At 38.4% G+C, this 14,684-nt stretch overlaps 1 protein-coding gene across 1 annotated transcript in view; it reads left to right on the top strand.

Moving 5' to 3' along the window:
- Positions 1-650: 650 nt before the first annotated feature.
- Positions 651-14,684, top strand: part of VSIG1 (V-set and immunoglobulin domain containing 1) — a 36,940-nt gene continuing 22,906 nt past the window's right edge. Inside the window, exons 1-2 of the mRNA XM_049871432.1 lie at positions 651-702; positions 14,363-14,526. Of these exons, the coding sequence (XP_049727389.1) occupies positions 651-702; positions 14,363-14,526 (216 nt within the window). The remainder of the gene's footprint in view (positions 703-14,362; positions 14,527-14,684) is intronic.

Raw genomic sequence — 14,684 nt, 5'->3', positions numbered from 1 at the left:
TATTATAAGGTTTCTAACCTGGAGGACATAAGCATGCAAGTAATTCTACTGACAGTTTTGGTGAAGGGCAGTGCTTCAAAAAAGGGTGACATGTCCAAAGTTGGTTCACACAGAAATGAATGTTTTTTCACTTCATAACTCTGTGCCCTTCCTGTGAACCCCACCTCTTGAGGGAAACCTTATAGTACCAATTTACAAACCTAATTTGCAAAATGAGCCTAGTGAGTCAATACTCTAAGACTTCTATGGAAATATTTGAAATTAATTAGCCTTGTCAGCTTTTATTTGCATAGATTCTCTTCAAGTATAGCTTTTCCCCTCAAGCATAACTTTTTAATAAGACAGTTTTCAAACACTAAAACTTAGAGAATCTGTGTACAAAGAGCTTGAAGAATTTAAATACGTGGGTTTATTATTAACACAGTAGCAAATATATCAAGGATACACGCCCCATGAAAAGCGTTTCAAAGAAACACAAATCTGCTCTGAGAAAGGTCTGTACCCAATAAGTCGGCTCCAAGAGGCATGTTTGCTTGGTGATGTCCAGCAGATAAGCCTGGCAAACCTCAGTGTGATTGAAGAAGCCAGTCTGAGACACAGCCTCGTCCAAGCAAGCTACTGGCACCTGGCTCCTCTCAACTAACCTCAACATGATGGTCTTTGAATTTTGGAAGGTCTTCCTGATCCTAAACTGCCTTGCAGGTAAGGAAAGGATCTCCAACCACCAAAGATAATTGGAAATGGAGTTTCCTTTTAAACTGAAATTGCAAAATTTTCCATAGAATCTACCCCCCGCCACGTGCTTCAAAGTAATTGTGAGTAGCATGCTGAGTAACAAGAGTTTTCAGAACTCTTTCTTAGCGACTGTCTGCCAGGCTGATGTGTTTTGGGAGGGCCAGTTCTTATTAGGATTGTTTTATATAGCTTCTGAGTTAAAATTTCTCAGAAAGATCAGTCTCTACTTAGTTTGAAAGAAAAACAGATGAATTTACGAAAAAACTGACGTTTGTGCTAAGGATAATTTTTTTGTCTATTTTACTTTAGTGTTTCCTTTAATCTCACCGTGATTGACTTGCTTTGCTTTAGCAGGCAGAGCTAGGGCTGGAGGGCCTGCGTTGCTTACACATGGGAAAAAACAGAGATTTACTGAGTTGTTTTACTATCTAAAGAAGCCCCGGTGGTTCAGTGGTTAAGTGCTTGGCTGTTAACCAAAGGGTCAGTGATTTGAACCCACCAGCCACCCGAGGGAGAAAGATGTGGCTGTCTGCTTCTGTAAAGATTACCCAAAAAAACCAAACCCACTGCAGCTAAGTTGATTCTGACTCATAGCAACCCTATAGGACAGAGGATACTCAAACTGCCCCATATGTGAACTGCCCCATAGGGTATCCAAGGCTGTAAATCTTTACAGAAGCGGAGCCACGTCTTTCTCCTGCAGCCAGCTGGTAGGTTCGAACCTCTGACCTTTTAGTTAGCAGCTGAGTGCTTTAATCACTGCGCCACCAGGGCCTTGGAACCCGTATGGGGCGGCTCTACTCTGTCCTATAGGGTCGCGAGGAGTTGCAATGGACTCAACAGCAATGGGTTTAGTTTGGGGTTTGGTTTACTAGCTAACATTTTTTTAGGGAGTTTCCGTTGTTTAAATCTAAGTCTGTATTTTGGAAAATTCACGAGTGATTTATTGTTGTGCATAATATGGGTGTTTTTAGGGATTTGAGCAGAACAAAATCATTTTAGAGTCAAATGCCTCAGGTTGGTTAGACACAGGAGAGATCATTAATTCAGAAAATCTCTTGGCTAGTCTTTCAAATACCAGATACATTTTGAATCCGTTCTTATGATAAATTATATCCATGGTAGATACAATAATATTATTTACCAAAAAAAAAGATTTCTTATGCCATCAGTAATACTAAGCACTCAGTATGCTTACAAAGCATATTTAATGACATAGGAAAATGTTCATGATAAACTATTGAACAGTGAAAGCAGGGTACAATATATAGGATAATCCCAATTTTATAAACCATTACACACACACACACCTAGAATAAATTACTAGGTTATATACCAAAATGCTTATGGTGGTTACCTCTGGGTTATGGAATTACAGATGATTTTGATTTTATTACCTGGCTTTTCCGTATTTTGGGGGTTTTCTACAAAGAATATTGTACTATTTTTAATAATAAGAAAAAAGTGTTACTTTTCAAAACTGTATGGTGTTTAGTAATAGTTCTTTAAATGTTCATTACCAAACATTTAAATATGTGTTGTATGGAGTCAAACATCACCAGAGGGCAATACTGCATTTATCTGGTGACCTAACTAGGCCTTAGAGCTGGAAAAAGCCGCCTTTCTCAGTTGTTTCCGTCCTGGTGGGGACACATGTTACTATTTTCCATGTCCCCCAAGAATATTCATTTTAAACCTCAACTCTAGAAAGTGAAAGTCTTTGTCATTTCTTAAAGGGCTTCCAATCATTAGCTAATTGGGCCGACCCCAGGGCCTTCCACACCAACCCTCTGAAATCGTTCCTGTAGTCAATACACACTTCCCTGTGTGAGAATTTCCCCTGGTCTATGTACTATCGATGGTACTAGTTTTTTTTTTTTTTTTTTTTTTTTATACACCCAGTTTCTGAATAGTTGCAAGAATGGTTTTTACTGTGTTATATGTTTTATATATATATGATTTTTACCAATTATAAATGTATGTACGGTTATTGTAGAAAGTTTGGAAAATATGTAAACGTATGAAAAAGAAGCACCAGAGATTTGGGTGAATTCCTTATCGTTTTTTCCTTTGCAAATGTATCTATTACATTGCTAAATTGAGTTTATACCTTGTATAAAATGCTTTAGCCTTTCAAAAGTTATGTAACATAATCTCATAATCCCATTTGATTGTGACTTTTATAACAAGGCTCACTCAGGGTGATCAACAAATACTTCAGAGCCTTTTTGCTTTTTATTTACTGCATTACTTTTTGTTGATGTATAGCATATACTCTTATATCTCTACATATATGATCTAGCTGCCCAAAGCAATATATGGCACTGCCACTCCGGTAGATGGAATGGAAATACGGTATAAATACATTGTCATTTGCTGTGCTTTCATACATATGGAACTCTGAGAAAGGATGATTTCAGTAATCTCCACCTGGCATTAGCCATGGCCCTCACTGGCTTTTCTACTAAGTTTATGACCAAAGAACACTTTAGTTTAAATAGTAAAGAATGTCTGCCTTGAGCATTATGCTCTTTTAAGAACTATCTGTATGGGATCAAATGGACAGCGGTAACTCAAAAGATCAGATAGGAACCTTAGGGAGCAGTGAATTTATGTTAATGCAGGAAGAACAACTCAGAAAAGGAGGGTGAGAATGGTTGTACAACTTAAAGATTGTAGTCAGTGTCACTGAATTGTACATGTAGAAACTGCTGAATGGGCGTATGTTCAACATTGGCAGTATCCATCAGTTGATCCAGCAAACCCGTGCTCCTTCTCAACCAGGTGTAGAAATTTTGGAAATTTCCAAAGCTTGGTTTAATGCAATATTGCTACAGCTTCTTCTTCAACTGATACCATTTTCTCTAGTAATCTACTTATCACCGTGCCGTACGTATGGAGCTGGCTTCCTGGCATTACCAGCGTCCATCAGTTGATCCAGATAGGGCTCTGGGACAACTGATAATGTTTCCATCAATGTGCAATTTGATGTGCTCCCTGGACTTGTTTCCTGGTCAAAGAGAACGTAACTTTTTGGTGTCAAGCATGGTGCCTGCACGTTGTAGGCATTTAGTAACGTTTGTTGAAAGAATGTATGATCATCCCCAAATCTAATAATCCAGAAATGGTTTTCATATATATATTTAAAATCAATTTGCTACAGAACTAAGTCGGATGGGTTTTATTTTCATCAAAATCTTTCTAATGACTTCTCAGGAAGTCTTAGGTTAAATTCTAATTCAGGAAAATGAATTTTAATAAAGTTTCTTGTGCAAAATGTTCATGCATATTGTTTCAGGTACTTGTAGTATATATACCTGTTGGAAACAGATGCCAATGTCGTTTTTGTTTTCAGGAGGTAAATGTACATTTTAAAGCAGGTATATACTTGGACTTGGGTTTTGCAGTCAAATCCAAAAAAAGTAAATATCATTTGGTTATATTATTTCCTATCTTAAAAATGAAGCAGTTTTATGTGAAACCGCTGGAAATCAAATCACGTTAAATACATCAGGTTAAATATTGTTATTTGGGGATTGTTTTTTTTTTGCTGTAGTATATTAAGAGAATAATAATTCCCTTTTTTTTTTTATAAGCAAAGTGCCTGGCACATTGTAGGCATTAAATAAATGAATGAATAATCATTACCAATGCATGAGACATTTAAACATCTTTTTAAAAATGTTGATTGTAATCAATGTGTATACCTTGGATCATTTTCCTTTAACAATAAGTACTAATTTTTAAAAGCAGCCACACATATTCCTATTACATAATCATTTTTGTTGCTGTTGTTTTTTTAAACTTTGCCAGGCCATTAAGGGAAACTGCAATCCTAGATTTTGTTTGAATCAAGTTCTAATCTTTCTTTTGCTATTTATTCAGTCATGTTAATTTAGAGATTTTTCTGACTTTTTTCAATATTTAAATACTTTCTTAATTTAGAATGAATTAATACAAAAGAAGGAGACTTTTCTTCCTGACACTCACAGAAGCCTCTTCAGTTTAAGTCTACATTTGCATTGTCCACCAACCACATGTGGCTATCTGAATTTAAATCAATTAAAACTAAAAATTCAGTTCTCCAAATAGGAATCCTCACCCACTGCTGGTGGGATAGTAGAATAGCACAGCCATTGTGAAGAACAGTTTGGCAGTTTCTCAAAAAGTTAAACGTAGGATTACCATAGAACCCAGTAATTCCACTTCTAGGTACATACCCAAAAGAATTGAGAGCTGGAACTCAAACAGAAACCTGTATACCAATGTCTATTGCAGCACTGTTCATGACAGCCAAAAGATGGAAACAATCCAAGTGTTTATCAAGAGATGAATAATTAAACAAAATGTCATATATACATGCAGTAGAACACTACTCAGCTGTAAAGAGAAATGAAGTTCTGGCACAAGCTACAACATGGATGAACCTTGAAAACATTATGCTGAGTGAAATAAGTCTGTTACAAAAGGACAAATACTGTATGATCCCACCTATATGAAATATCTAGAATAGGCAAGTGTTTAGAGACCAAAGTTTATTAGTGGTTACTAGGAGTGGGCGTGGGGGGGGGCGGGATTCATTGCTTAGGGGACACTGAGCTTCTGTTAAGGATGATGGAAAAATTTGGAAGGGAATAATGATAATAGTTTCACAAGATGACGAATACATATAATGTCACTGAATTGTACATGTGAAGAATTTTGGAACAGCAAATTTGTTTTCACATATATTTTTACCACAATAAAAAAATTCACTTCTCCAGTCACACTAACCACATTTCAGGTGTTCAACATCCAAATGTGGGTGTGGGTAGTGGCTACCAAATGGACAGTGCCGAGATAAAACACTTCTGTGATTGTAGAATGTTCTGTTAGATAGCGCTGGGCTAGAGGATGATCTTAGAGGTTTAAATAATGTGCACTAATTGAAAGATGTGATACTTTAAAAGAATATTTTATTGTGTTTTAGGTGAAAGTTTACAGAGCAAATTAGCTTCCCATTCAACAAATTGTACACAAAGCATTCCATGACATTGGTTGCAATCTCCACACTGTGTCAACACTCTCCCCATTTCTGCCCTGGGTTCCCCGTTTCCTTTTGTCTGGTTTTCCTACCCCTTCCTGCCTTCTGATCTATGCTTTTGGGCAAACGTTGCCCTTTTGGTCTTTTATGATTGTTTGTTCCATGGAGCACCTTCTTTTCTGGTATTATTGTCTGATTTTATAGGCCTGTCTATTGCTTGGCTGGAAAGTGGTTTCCTGGAATGGCTGCAGTCCCAAGTCACAGGGGTGTCTTAGGGCCATAGTCTCAGGGGCTCCTCCAGTCTCTATCAGGCCAGTAAATCTGGTCTTCTTTTTTTATTAATTTGCCTTGTTGTTCTGCATTTTTTGCCAACTCTGTCTGTGACCCTCTACTGTGATCCAGGTCAGAGTGGTTCATAAGATGTGAAATTTGTTTACAAGTTCTTTTGGAAATTTACAACTCTTAGCTCTGAAGTATATTGCCATTATATTAGTGGTGGACAATTTCTGAAAACCTATCTTTTCTTCAGAATTTAAGGATTGGTTAAGGATTCTTTCTTCAGAATTGGTAAACTGAGGAATAAAATGGTCTGGAGAGTTTGCTTTGCCAGTTGTTATTTATTTACGGATATTGTGTAGTATACTTAAAAATATATTCTGACTTTGAAATTTGAGATAACAACCCTAATTCTGAGGTGATATTATTGGGCTTTTGCAGATCTCAAATTTGTTATGCATTTATATGTCTTCTAGTAAAAAAAAAAATATTGAAACTGCTTAAATCAGGTTTATGGTTCCCAAATCCTTGATTTGTATTTGCCTTTATTCTGTTTATTCTGGTCTGTGCTGCATGTGACTTTCTGCTGTCTTGACATGGTAGGCAGGGATCATGTCTGCCTTGGTCATTATTGTTACCCCATGCTTAGTACTATTTCTGGCACAAAATAGGTGCTCAACAAATATTTGTTGCTAGGCACCATGGCTTTGTCCATGGCTGGCTTTGTGTGAGAACTGCGCTTACTCCCCTTTCAAGCACTTTGCTGAGAGTGGCCCTCAAAGACTTTGCCTTACCTGACCATAAGTTCCCACCATTAGCCAATCCCACAACAGGTATTGAGACCCAAACTAGAGAACAAAAATATGGTCAAATAATACCTCCCAAATCTCTGGTTTTAAGGGAAAGCTTCTGGAAAGCTTTGATGGCCACCAAATATCCAATTCTATCTTTTTTATCCTGGATACTTTCAAGACATTAGTAAGTCATCATTTCAGCCCAGACAGAGTTGTGGCTAACTTCCAAGAGAAATGAGATGGGCAGGAGGGGGGCACTTAGCTTTCTCCAAAGAAATTTTCATTGCAAAGAGTAGCTGCTTTCTGAAGGCCAATTTTCTCTTTTTGGGGACGCTTTATGGGAAGTGAGAAAGCACGGGGAGGAGAACATTGGAAAGAGGAAAATGGCATGGAGTTAAAGGTGCTGTGTTTGCGTCTACCCTAAACCACTTCTCTCAATTCATCAAGACATCAGTTTCCAGGTAAATGGCCAGCTTCTGGCAGGGAAACAGGTGGACCAGGTGTCCTAGCTGTGACAGAGAACACAGCTATTGAACCCAGGAAACCAGGGATAATCATTTAAAGGTTTGCTTTTTCTTTTAGTTTTTCAAAAGGTTTTTTTTTTCACCAATCTACTGAGTTCCTTTTGCCTGACCACTGTCATTAAGTAGAAAAACAAATAAATCTTAGGATATGCAAAATTGGGAAGGAGGATAGGGATTTGTCTTTCTGTACTATGTCTTCTGGTCCTCTCAAGATGTCTGTGTCCTCATCCCACCCTTACCCCGACCTGTAGCCTTTCAGGCAACTAAGGCTCTCACTCCAGTTTCTCTGCAGCATAGACAGCATCTTTTTTGTATGTGTATGTGAAAATATACACAGCCAAAGGTACACCATTTCAACAATTTCTACGTGCACAATTCAGAGACATTAGTTACATTTTTCAAGTTGTGCTACCATTCTCACTATTCTTTTCCAGATTATTCTACCACCATTATCTTAAACTCACTGCCTCTTAAGCTTGCCGTCCAACCTTTCAAGTTGCCATTGTCAATTTAATCTCACACATAATTCTTTTTTCTTCTGAATTTTTTTTTATTTTGTTGTTGTTGAGAATATACACAGCAAAACATACACCAATTCAACAATTTCTACATGTACCATTCAGTGACACTAATATATTCTTCTAGTTGGGCAACCATTTTTACCCTCCTTTTCTGAGTTGTTCCTCTCCATTAACATAAACTTACTACCCCCTAAAGTTCCTATCTAATCTTTCAAGTTGCTGTTGTCCGTTTTATCCCATATAGACAGTTCTTAAAAGAGCGCAATGCTCAAGGGTAGCATTTTTCACAAGTTAAGCTAAACTGTTGTTTGGTTTAAAGAAGACCTCAGGGGATATTTTTTGGTTTAAAGTTTAGGCTCATTCCTCCACCAGATCAAATGACAGTCCCTCTGACAACACCGGGTTTCTTAATTATCTAGTGCTGCTATGACAGAAATACCACAAGTGGATGGCTTTAACAAAGAGAAGTTTATTTCCTCACAGTAAGGTTGGCTAAAAGTCCAAATTCAGGGGTCAGCTCCAGGGGAAGCCTTTCTTACTCTGTTGGCCTTCTCATCAATTTTGCCTCAGACTAGGAGCTTCTTAGAGCAGGGACCCCAGATCCAAAGGACGCGCTCTGCTCCCAGCACTGTTTTCTTGATGGTATGAGGTCCCCCAGAGTCTCTGCTTGCTTTCTTTTCCTTTTATCTCTTGTAAGATAAAAGGTGGTGCAGGCCACACCCTAGGGAAACTCCCTTTACATTGGATTAGGGATGCGATCTTAGTGAGGGTGTTACAATTCCACTCTAATCCTCTTTAACATAAAACTACAATCACAAAATGGAGGACAACCATACAATTTGGCCTAACCAAGTTGACACATATTTTGGGGGGACACAATTCAATTCGTTACACCAGGTGAGCCTAACACTACTAGCAAGGGGAACTTATCAGAAGTCCCAACAACAATAGCAAACAAAGGAAGCACCCGCCTTCCCTGCTGAGCATAAAACTCCCTTCTTTCACAAAATGGGAGGTGGATAAGGTAAGAGAGATGCAGCCACAGTACTGTATTTTTACACAAATAATGATTCTGTTTTGCCAACTGCACCCTCTTCCTCCCAGGAGTTATTTTCATAAGCATGCTATGCTAATTCTTTCACATGTTGCCATAAAAAATTAGCATAGCATGCTTTAGAAAATACCTGAGGGGGCTGGGGGAGAGCTTGGTTGGCAAAACAATGTAGAATATGCACGTTATTACAGTAAGTGGCCCAGTTTGGGAAATCTCTTTGTCTCTGAAGTCCTGAGATACTCCTCTTTTGTGCAGAGACTTTGGGGTACCCAGAGGATTGAATTGTGGATTGAATTGTGTCCCCCCAAAAGATGTATTGGGGTCCTAGCCCCTGTGCTTGTGAATGTGACTCTTTGGAAATAGGACTTTTCTTCTGTTACATTAATGAGATCATTCCAGAGTAGTGTGGGTCCTAAACTTAAACTTTTGTGAGTGGTGTCTTATAAAAAGAGCAGAATAGACACAGAGATACACACAGGGAGAAGAAACCATGTGAAGAACCACCTACAAGCCAAGGAATGCCAAGTAACACCCAGGGCTACTGTCTTAGGCTGGGTTCTCTAAAGCAGCAAAACTAGAAAACCACTTAAATATATATAGAGAGAGATCTATACCAAGGAGTTGGCTCACATAGTTGTAGAGGATGGGAAGTCCCAAATCTGTGGGTCAGGCTGGAGGCTTCTCCTTACTCACTTAAATATAGGGGCTGGCAAACCCCTGATTCACAGGCCAGACAGCAGGTCTCTGGCTCATAGGCTGCAGAGACCAATGAACCCCAAGATTGGCAGGCAAGACCACAGGTAAGCTTTTAGTTCAAGTCCCACTAACAGGAGGTCAGATGAACAGGAGCCAACAGCAGGATCCAGGGCTAGTAAAAACCCATGAGCCCTGCTATGAAAATCCACCTATATTGGATGCAGACCCAAGGAAACTCCCTCCCAACTGATTGGCTACTCACAGCAGATCCCATCATGGAGGTGATCACACTATATTAGATCTAATCCTGGAGGTGATTACATAGTTACATGACTGCCAAACTACATCACAACTGCCAAACCCCTGAAAATCATGGCCCAGCCAAGTTCACACATGACCTTAACAATCACAGCTACCAAAAACGAAGGACCCTCGCCTTCTTAGTTTCTTAGTGCTGCTATAACAGGGGGGGGAAAAAAAGCCTCACCAGAAGCACATTTAACGTCCACATTTCTGACAACATTCTGTTGCTGGCGTCATATATATTCTCTAAGACAATAGACTTTCTCTATAGCAATCCTCATGTCCTTCTGAGCCCTCACCAGAATTGCCTTTGACACCCATAATTCTACCAACAGCCTCTTCAAGGCAATCTAGGTTTTTACTATTAGGCACCTTAAAACTCTTCCAGCTGCCATCCATTACCCAATTCCAGAACCACTTCCACATTTTAGATGTTTTTTAGAGCAGCACCCCTACTTCTCAGTACCAAATTCTAAGATATCTAGTGCTGCTATAACAGAAATACCACAAGTGGGTGGCTTAAACAAAAAAATTTATTCTCTCACAGTTTACCTGCTGACCCACCGCCGGCGAGTCGATTCCGACACATAGTGACCCTGAAGTACAGAGTAGAACTGCCCCACAGGGTTTCCAAGGAATGCCTGGTGGATTCGAACTGCTGACCTTTTGGTTAGCAGTCATAGCTTGAATTGCTGACCTTTTGGTTAGCAGTCATAGCTGTTAACCACTGTGCCACCAGGGTTTCCTTCTCACAGGTTAGGAGGCTAGAAGTCCAAATTCAGAGGTCCGACTCTAGGGGAAGTCTTTCTCTGTCAGCTCTGGGGGAAGGTCCTTGTCTCTTTTCAGCTTCTATTGTTCAGTTCCTTGGTGATCTTCATGTGGCAGGTATGTCCCCCCCTTCCTTCTCTGTGCCTAATCTGCTCTTTTCATGCCTCAAAAGTGATTGGTTTAAGACACACCCTACACTGATAATGATCTCACTAACGTAACAAAGAAAATTCTATTCCCAAATGGGATTACAACCACAGATACAGGGCTTTAGGATTTACAACACGTATTTTCTGGGGGACTCAATTAAATCCATAACACTCAACTAGAACGAATGCCCTGATTTGGACTTCTAGCCTCCAAAACTGTAATAGACTAATTTCTGTTCTTTAAAACCACCCACTTTGTGGTATTTTGTTATGGCAGCACTAGGTAATAAGATATCCACCATACCAGTACCTCCCCACTGACAGACACCCCATACCCCAACCTAGGGAAACCCACCCCCTCAAAGAGCATGATCAGGTGTCACCAGTGACACCAGATAAACCAAATGGACCAAAACAATACCACAAAGCTCTGAAAATTAAACTGCCATTGGAATCACAGCTCACAAACCCTGTGTGCTAAACATAAACAGGGTGACTGTTAGCTAAAATAAAATATTTAAATAGGAGTTTTCTAACATAACATACAAAATGTTCAATAAAAAAAATCACCTATCATCCCCCAGAAACCCTTTTAACTCAGTACTGAAGTCACTCCTGAGATCCACCTCTCAGCCAAAGATTAGACAGACCCATAAAACAAACAATACACGAAGCTCGACCACATATACAAGACTAAACGGGCACACCCACCCAGGGGCAAGGATGAGAAGGCTGGAGGGGACAAGAAAGATGGATGAATGGAAATGGGGAACCCAAGGTTGAGGAGGGCAGAGCATTGACATGATGTGGGGTTGGCAACCAAAGCCACAAAACAATTTATGTGTATTAATTGTTTAATGAGAAACTAATTTGCTCTGTAAACCTTCATCTAAAACTCAGTAAAAAAAAAAAAAAAGGAAAAAATCACCTGTCACACGAAGAACTGAGAAAAACACAACTTGGATGTAAAAAGATAATCAACTGATTCCAACACTGAGACGAATCAGATGTTGGAATTGCCTGAAAAGGATTTAAAAGTGGTTGTTATAAAAATTCTTCAACAGCTCATTACAAATTTTCTTAAAACACGTGAAAAAATAGAAAACCTCAGCAAAAAAAGAATTTATAAAAAAAACCAAATGGAAGTTATAGATCTGAGAAACATAATAATAGAAATAAAAACTCTCTGAAGAGCTCAATAGTAGAGTGGGATGACAGAGAATAAAATCAGTGAACTTGAGGTCAGATTAATAGATTTCACCCAGTTTGACCAACAGGGAGAAAATAAACTGAAAACACTTTCACAGAGCCTCAGGGACCTGTGGGACAATAACAAAAGATTCAACATTTGTATCATTGGAGTCCCAAAAGGCAGGGAGAAGGAGAGTGAGTCTCAAAGAATATTTGAAGAAATAATAGTTTAAAACTTTCTAAATTTGGGGGAAAGACCTAAACCTGAAGATTCAATAAGTTGAATGAACCTCAGACAGGATAAACCCAAAGAAATCCATGCCAAGACACGTCATAATTAAACTCCTGAAAATTAAATACAGTGAAAACAGTCAGTAATAGCCAACACATTGCCTATAGGGGAACACCAATTTGAATGACAGCTAATTTTTCATCTGAAATCATAGAGGCCAGAAAGAAATAGCATATCATTTATCAAGTGCCGAAAGAAAAAAATAGTCAATTGTAAATTCTGTATCTGGAAAAACTATCTTTCAGGAATAAAAGGAAAATAAAGAAATTTTTATTTCAGACAAAAGAAAACAAAAAGAATTTGTTCCTAGCAGACCTACCCTTAAAGAATGGCTAAAGGAAGTTTTCTAAACAGAAAGTAAATCTTCAAGAAGAAAGAATCTTGGAGCATCAAGAAAGAGGGAACAATGGGAAGAGCAGAAATATGAGTATACATAATAGAGTATCCTCTAACTCAAGAATTTTATAAATCATATTTGATGGTTGAAACAAAAATTATAACACCATATGATACCCAAGGCAATGATATTTGAAAGTGGAGAAAGTAAATAGGCCTAAATGGAAGTGAGACTAGCAGTAGACTGTTACAAGTTACAAATCTATATAGTAACATCCAGAGCAACCACTGTGAAAACTATAACGGAATATACTAAAGGATTTAAAAGTAGTATGGGTAAATCAAAATGGAATCATAAAAAAAAAAAGTTTAAGTTATCCACAGAAAGGCAAGAAAAGAAAAACAGGAAGAAGAGCCAGATCAAGGAACTAGAAAAAGAAGAGCAAAATAAACCCAACAAGCAGAAGGAAGAAAATAATAAAGGTAAGAGTTGAAATCAATGGGATCAAAAATAGGGAAACGACAGAGAAAATCAGTGAAACAAAAATCTGGTTCTTTGAAAAAAATCAATAAAATGGATAAACCTCTTGTAAGCTGACAAAAAGAGATAAGACACATATGATCATATCAATCGATGAAGAAAAACCATTTGACAAAATCCAATACCCATTTATGATAAAAACTCTCGGCGAGATAGGAATAAGGGTATATTCATTTCCTAGGGCTGCCATAACAAATTACCAAAAACTGGGCGACTCAGCTCCCACACATCTATCATTTAGTCATACTGTGGCTGATTTAAAGCAATAAAAATTTATTCGCTCGTAGTTGTAGAGGCCAGGAAACCTGGAGAAATATGAATAAGATTGGTGGATTGTATCAATGTCAATGTCCTGGGTGTGCTGGGTAAAATGTACATGGGATCTGTCATATTTCTTAGAACTTCAAGTGGATCTACATTTATCTCAATAAAAAAATGTTAAATTATTAAGGGCCTCAAAGAGTTTTTTCTATGTGGATTATTTCTATTTACTATATTAGAAGTTAAAAAAAAATTAAACACAAGAATATGCAAACACATTCCATTCCATTAGCTGCCAGAGTGATGACATCTTTACTTGTCATGTAGCTTCTGGAAAACTTCACTGTATACTCATGAGAGGATGAGATTGAAAAAGAAAAATAGCATCTTAGTATTATTCTGAACATAGTTTTGATCTTATAGCCCCCAAAATGGTCTTGGGATAGGATGACCAACTCATCCCAGTTTCCCTGGGACTTTCCTGGCTTTAGCACTGAAAGTTCTAGCAAAAATGGAAGGTTTGCCTGAGATTTTTCAGGTTTTAAAACTGAAAGGCTCACACCCCTGAAACTGAGATGGCTGTTCACCATATTCGGGTAACTTTTGGGGTCCCCAGAAACCTTTGAGTACCTCTGTGTAAGGCGTCCTTACACAGAAGGAATACCTAGTTTAGTATTCTTACCTCAACATCATGTAAAATTTGAGTAACTTCACATTACAATTTGCTATGGCCTCCCCTACTACTACCCCAATTGCTTGTTCAACTTTCCTATGTGGTTCGTTTTACCTTCTTCTCACATTGGATTCCTTAAATGAGATGTTGTTGAAAGTGCTTTATAATGTAAAAAACGTGTCATCAGAATGTGTATACTATTGTTTTTAATGATTATCTTTTCAGGTCAGGTTAGCGTGGTGCAAGTGACCATCCCAGACAATGTGGTGAACGTGACTATTGGATCTGATGTCACTCTCGTCTGCATCTACACCACCACTGTGACCTCCCTGGACAAGCTTGTCATCCAATGGTCTTTCTTCCATAACAGGGAGTTGCAGCCAGTATCCGTAAGTACTCTTTTCTCAAACTGTTTCCCTTTGGTAGTTTGGACTGAAAACTGTTGGGGTCAGTGTCTGAAGGACTAGTAAGCCAGCGACAACAATGGCACAATCTCAGATAAAACAAGTGAAGAGAGCTGTTTAGGGAAGAGCATCATCTTAACGAC

The sequence above is a fragment of the Elephas maximus genome, chromosome X, assembly GCF_024166365.1.
Source record: "Elephas maximus indicus isolate mEleMax1 chromosome X, mEleMax1 primary haplotype, whole genome shotgun sequence".
Taxonomy (NCBI): Eukaryota; Metazoa; Chordata; class Mammalia; order Proboscidea; family Elephantidae; genus Elephas; species Elephas maximus.
The sequence above is the reverse complement of the archived record's forward strand: the minus strand, read 5'-3'. Positions and strand labels throughout refer to the sequence as shown.